Raw genomic sequence first — 2,459 nt, 5'->3', positions numbered from 1 at the left:
CTCCATCTTGTTAGAGTCAATTAAATTGACATGTTATTTATTGTAGTGGCAAAGACTATTCATTAGTACAAGTGTCAAAAGTGCGACCAGATGTCTTGTGTCCTTAACTATTTATCCCATATCTAGTATGAGATATTAACTAATAGAATCCTTGTCTAGCACTATATAAACACATCAAAAAACTTAGGTTTTTCTTTATAACAAAACAAAAATGGAAGATCATATTTTTTCTCATTTTAATGCAATTTTACTACTCATAACCATTACCCTTTCCTCCATTTTCATAGATAAATTAACACAAAAATCACATAAACTTTCAGATTTCCCGCCAGAAATATCCGGTGGCTTACCGGTGATCAGTCATCTTCTCCAATTCTCTGGCACCGAAAGCATTCCATTGCATCGAAAATTATCTTCTTTGTCAGATAAATATGGCCCCATTTTCACTTTCCGGTTAGAAATACCGCGTATATTAGTGGTAAGCAGCTATGATGCTGTGAAGGATTGTTTGAATATCAATGATAAAGTGTTTGCTGCCCGGCCGGGGAGTTTGGCCAGAGAGTATATCGGGTACAATAATGTAATGCTTTTTCTTGCTAGTTATGGTGATTACTGGAGAAAGATTAGGAAAATTGTTATTAACGAAGTTTTGTCTAGTAGTAAGTTGGAGAAATTGAGAGATGTGAGGGTTTCTGAAGTGCAAACTAGTATTAAAGATCTTTACTCTTTGTTTCCGATCACCGGAGATCAAAATCTTGATTTTCCAGTCACCGCTGATCATTTTCCGGTGACCCGAGATAATTTTCCAGTGGGTGGAGATGATATTAGTTTTATCGTGGATGGAGATAATGTTATCAAGCCGAAGAAACAACCTCTGACAGAAATCCAAAGGAGATAATGTTATCAAGCCGAAGAAACAACCTCTGACAGAAATCCAAGGTAAGGATTCGTACAATAAAGTCTTCTTGACCCTTCCTTAGACCCCACGCATGGCGGGAGCTTTAGTGCTAAGGGAGATAAGGTAATCAAGTCGTGGAAACAGCCTATGGTAGAAATGCAAGGTAAAGCTTCGTACAATAGTGCACATAGCAATTACTTTAGTGCACCAGACTGCCTGGTCTTTGGAGCTAATCTTGATTTTCCGGTGACCGGAGGTGATTTTCGGGTGAAAGTGAATATTACTAATTGGATAGAAAAGTTAACACTGAGCTTGATAGTGAAAATGATAGCTGGAAAAAGCTATGGAAGGGTAGAAAAAGGTGGAAATGAAGAAGAAGCTGAGAGATTTAAGAAAGCTTTGAAGGATTTTATGTCAATAGGGTTTGTGTTATGGGATGCATTTCCAATACCTTTGTTTAAGTGGATTGATTTTCGAGGGCATGTTAAGTTTATGAAAAGGACATTTAAAGATATTGATTGTGTTTTACAAAGTTGGTTGGATGAAAATGTGAAGAAAAGAGAAAGAGTTAATTTTGTTGAGGGAAATGAAGAGGATTTTATTGATGTTATGCTTTCTATGATGAGTAATGAAGATTTTGTTGATGGTTATAGTAGAGAAACCACCATTAAAGCTACTACTCTGGTGAGTAATAATGTCTCTTGCTTCTATATTTACATTGCTTTTCTTGAATATACAGTATGAAGTTGCTCGGACTCTCCAAAAATGTTGTCGCACCAGGGTCGGATCCTTCAAAAATGCACTACTTTTGAAGGATCCGACACAACCCCCGATTACATTTTTGAAGAGTCAGAGCAACATAGGTGAAGGTTATGAATGTTTATGAGATGCTTGTGCATGTGTTTATGATCTATGTTGTCCGGATTCTTCAAAATGTCGTCGGGTGTGTATCTGTACTGATCCTTCAAAAGTAGTGCCTTTTTCAGAGGATTCAATATAACAACAGCATACCCCAGTGAAATCCACAAGTAGGGTATGGGGAGGTAGAGAGTACTGTCAGAGGTAGAAAAGTTTTCGAAATTTAGCATGATGCCAACATAATGTTGGTTAAAAGATTGTTCTTTTGTTTGTTTTTCTAGTCTTGTTTCTCTTAAAAGGTTCTTTTTAACACAGAGTATGGTGTTGGTTGCTTCGGACGCGACTGCTATTCACTTAAATTGGGTAATGGCTACATTGTTAAACCACAGAGATGCCATGAAGAAAGTCCAAGACGAGCTAGACACAAATGTTGGCAGAAACAGATGGGTAGAAGAGAGTGATATCAAGGATTTGGTATACTTCCAAGCTGTCGTTAAAGAAACACTGTGATTATATCCACCAGCACCTTTGTTAGCACCACGCGAATCAGTAGAGGACTGTATCGTACGAGGATACCACATTCCAAAAGGTAGAAGATTGTGGGTCAATACTATGAAACTACATCGAGATCCTAAGATTTGGTCGAATCCTGATACATTTGATCCAGAGAGATTCTTGACTAGTCAAGCAAGGGTTGATGTTC

The 2,459-nt window shown here is 37.6% G+C and overlaps 2 protein-coding genes across 3 annotated transcripts; both read left to right on the top strand.

Moving 5' to 3' along the window:
• Positions 1 to 211: 211 nt before the first annotated feature.
• LOC124885275 (cytochrome P450 82A4-like) lies at positions 212 to 1,277 on the top strand. The gene is made up of 2 exons (XM_047403472.1): positions 212 to 1,053; positions 1,110 to 1,277. Exon 1 carries the CDS (start codon positions 212 to 214, stop codon positions 896 to 898), a length of 687 nt encoding a protein of 228 aa, XP_047259428.1. The 3' UTR covers positions 899 to 1,053; positions 1,110 to 1,277.
• LOC107854668 (cytochrome P450 82C3-like) lies at positions 1,046 to 2,451 on the top strand. Of its 2 annotated transcripts, XR_007049986.1 has the most exons (3): positions 1,046 to 1,582; positions 1,822 to 1,960; positions 2,072 to 2,451. XR_007049986.1 is itself a non-coding variant. In XM_047403471.1 (2 exons), exons 1-2 carry the CDS (start codon positions 1,046 to 1,048, stop codon positions 2,264 to 2,266), a joined length of 732 nt encoding a protein of 243 aa, XP_047259427.1. In that variant the 3' UTR covers positions 2,267 to 2,438. The 2 variants fall into 2 exon arrangements, 1 of the variants encoding a protein (XP_047259427.1); XM_047403471.1 differs by lacking the exon at positions 1,822 to 1,960 and having other exon boundaries at positions 2,072 to 2,438.
• Positions 2,452 to 2,459: the final 8 nt, after the last annotated feature.

This window comes from Capsicum annuum, unplaced genomic scaffold (assembly GCF_002878395.1).
Source record: "Capsicum annuum cultivar UCD-10X-F1 unplaced genomic scaffold, UCD10Xv1.1 ctg4264, whole genome shotgun sequence".
In the NCBI taxonomy this organism is placed as follows: Eukaryota; Viridiplantae; Streptophyta; class Magnoliopsida; order Solanales; family Solanaceae; genus Capsicum; species Capsicum annuum.
The sequence above is the reverse complement of the archived record's forward strand: the minus strand, read 5'-3'. Positions and strand labels throughout refer to the sequence as shown.

Excerpts from the sequence above, each read along its gene's own strand:
- LOC107854668 (XM_047403471.1), top strand. The coding sequence starts at position 1,046 with ATGGTAGAAATGCAAGGTAAAGCTTCGTACAATAGTGCACATAGCAAT. Across the intron at positions 1,583-2,071 it reads CCATTAAAGCTACTACTCTG|AGTATGGTGTTGGTTGCTTC; the intron begins GTGAGTAATAAT and ends TTTTTAACACAG.
- LOC124885275 (XM_047403472.1), top strand. The coding sequence starts at position 212 with ATGGAAGATCATATTTTTTCTCATTTTAATGCAATTTTACTACTCATA.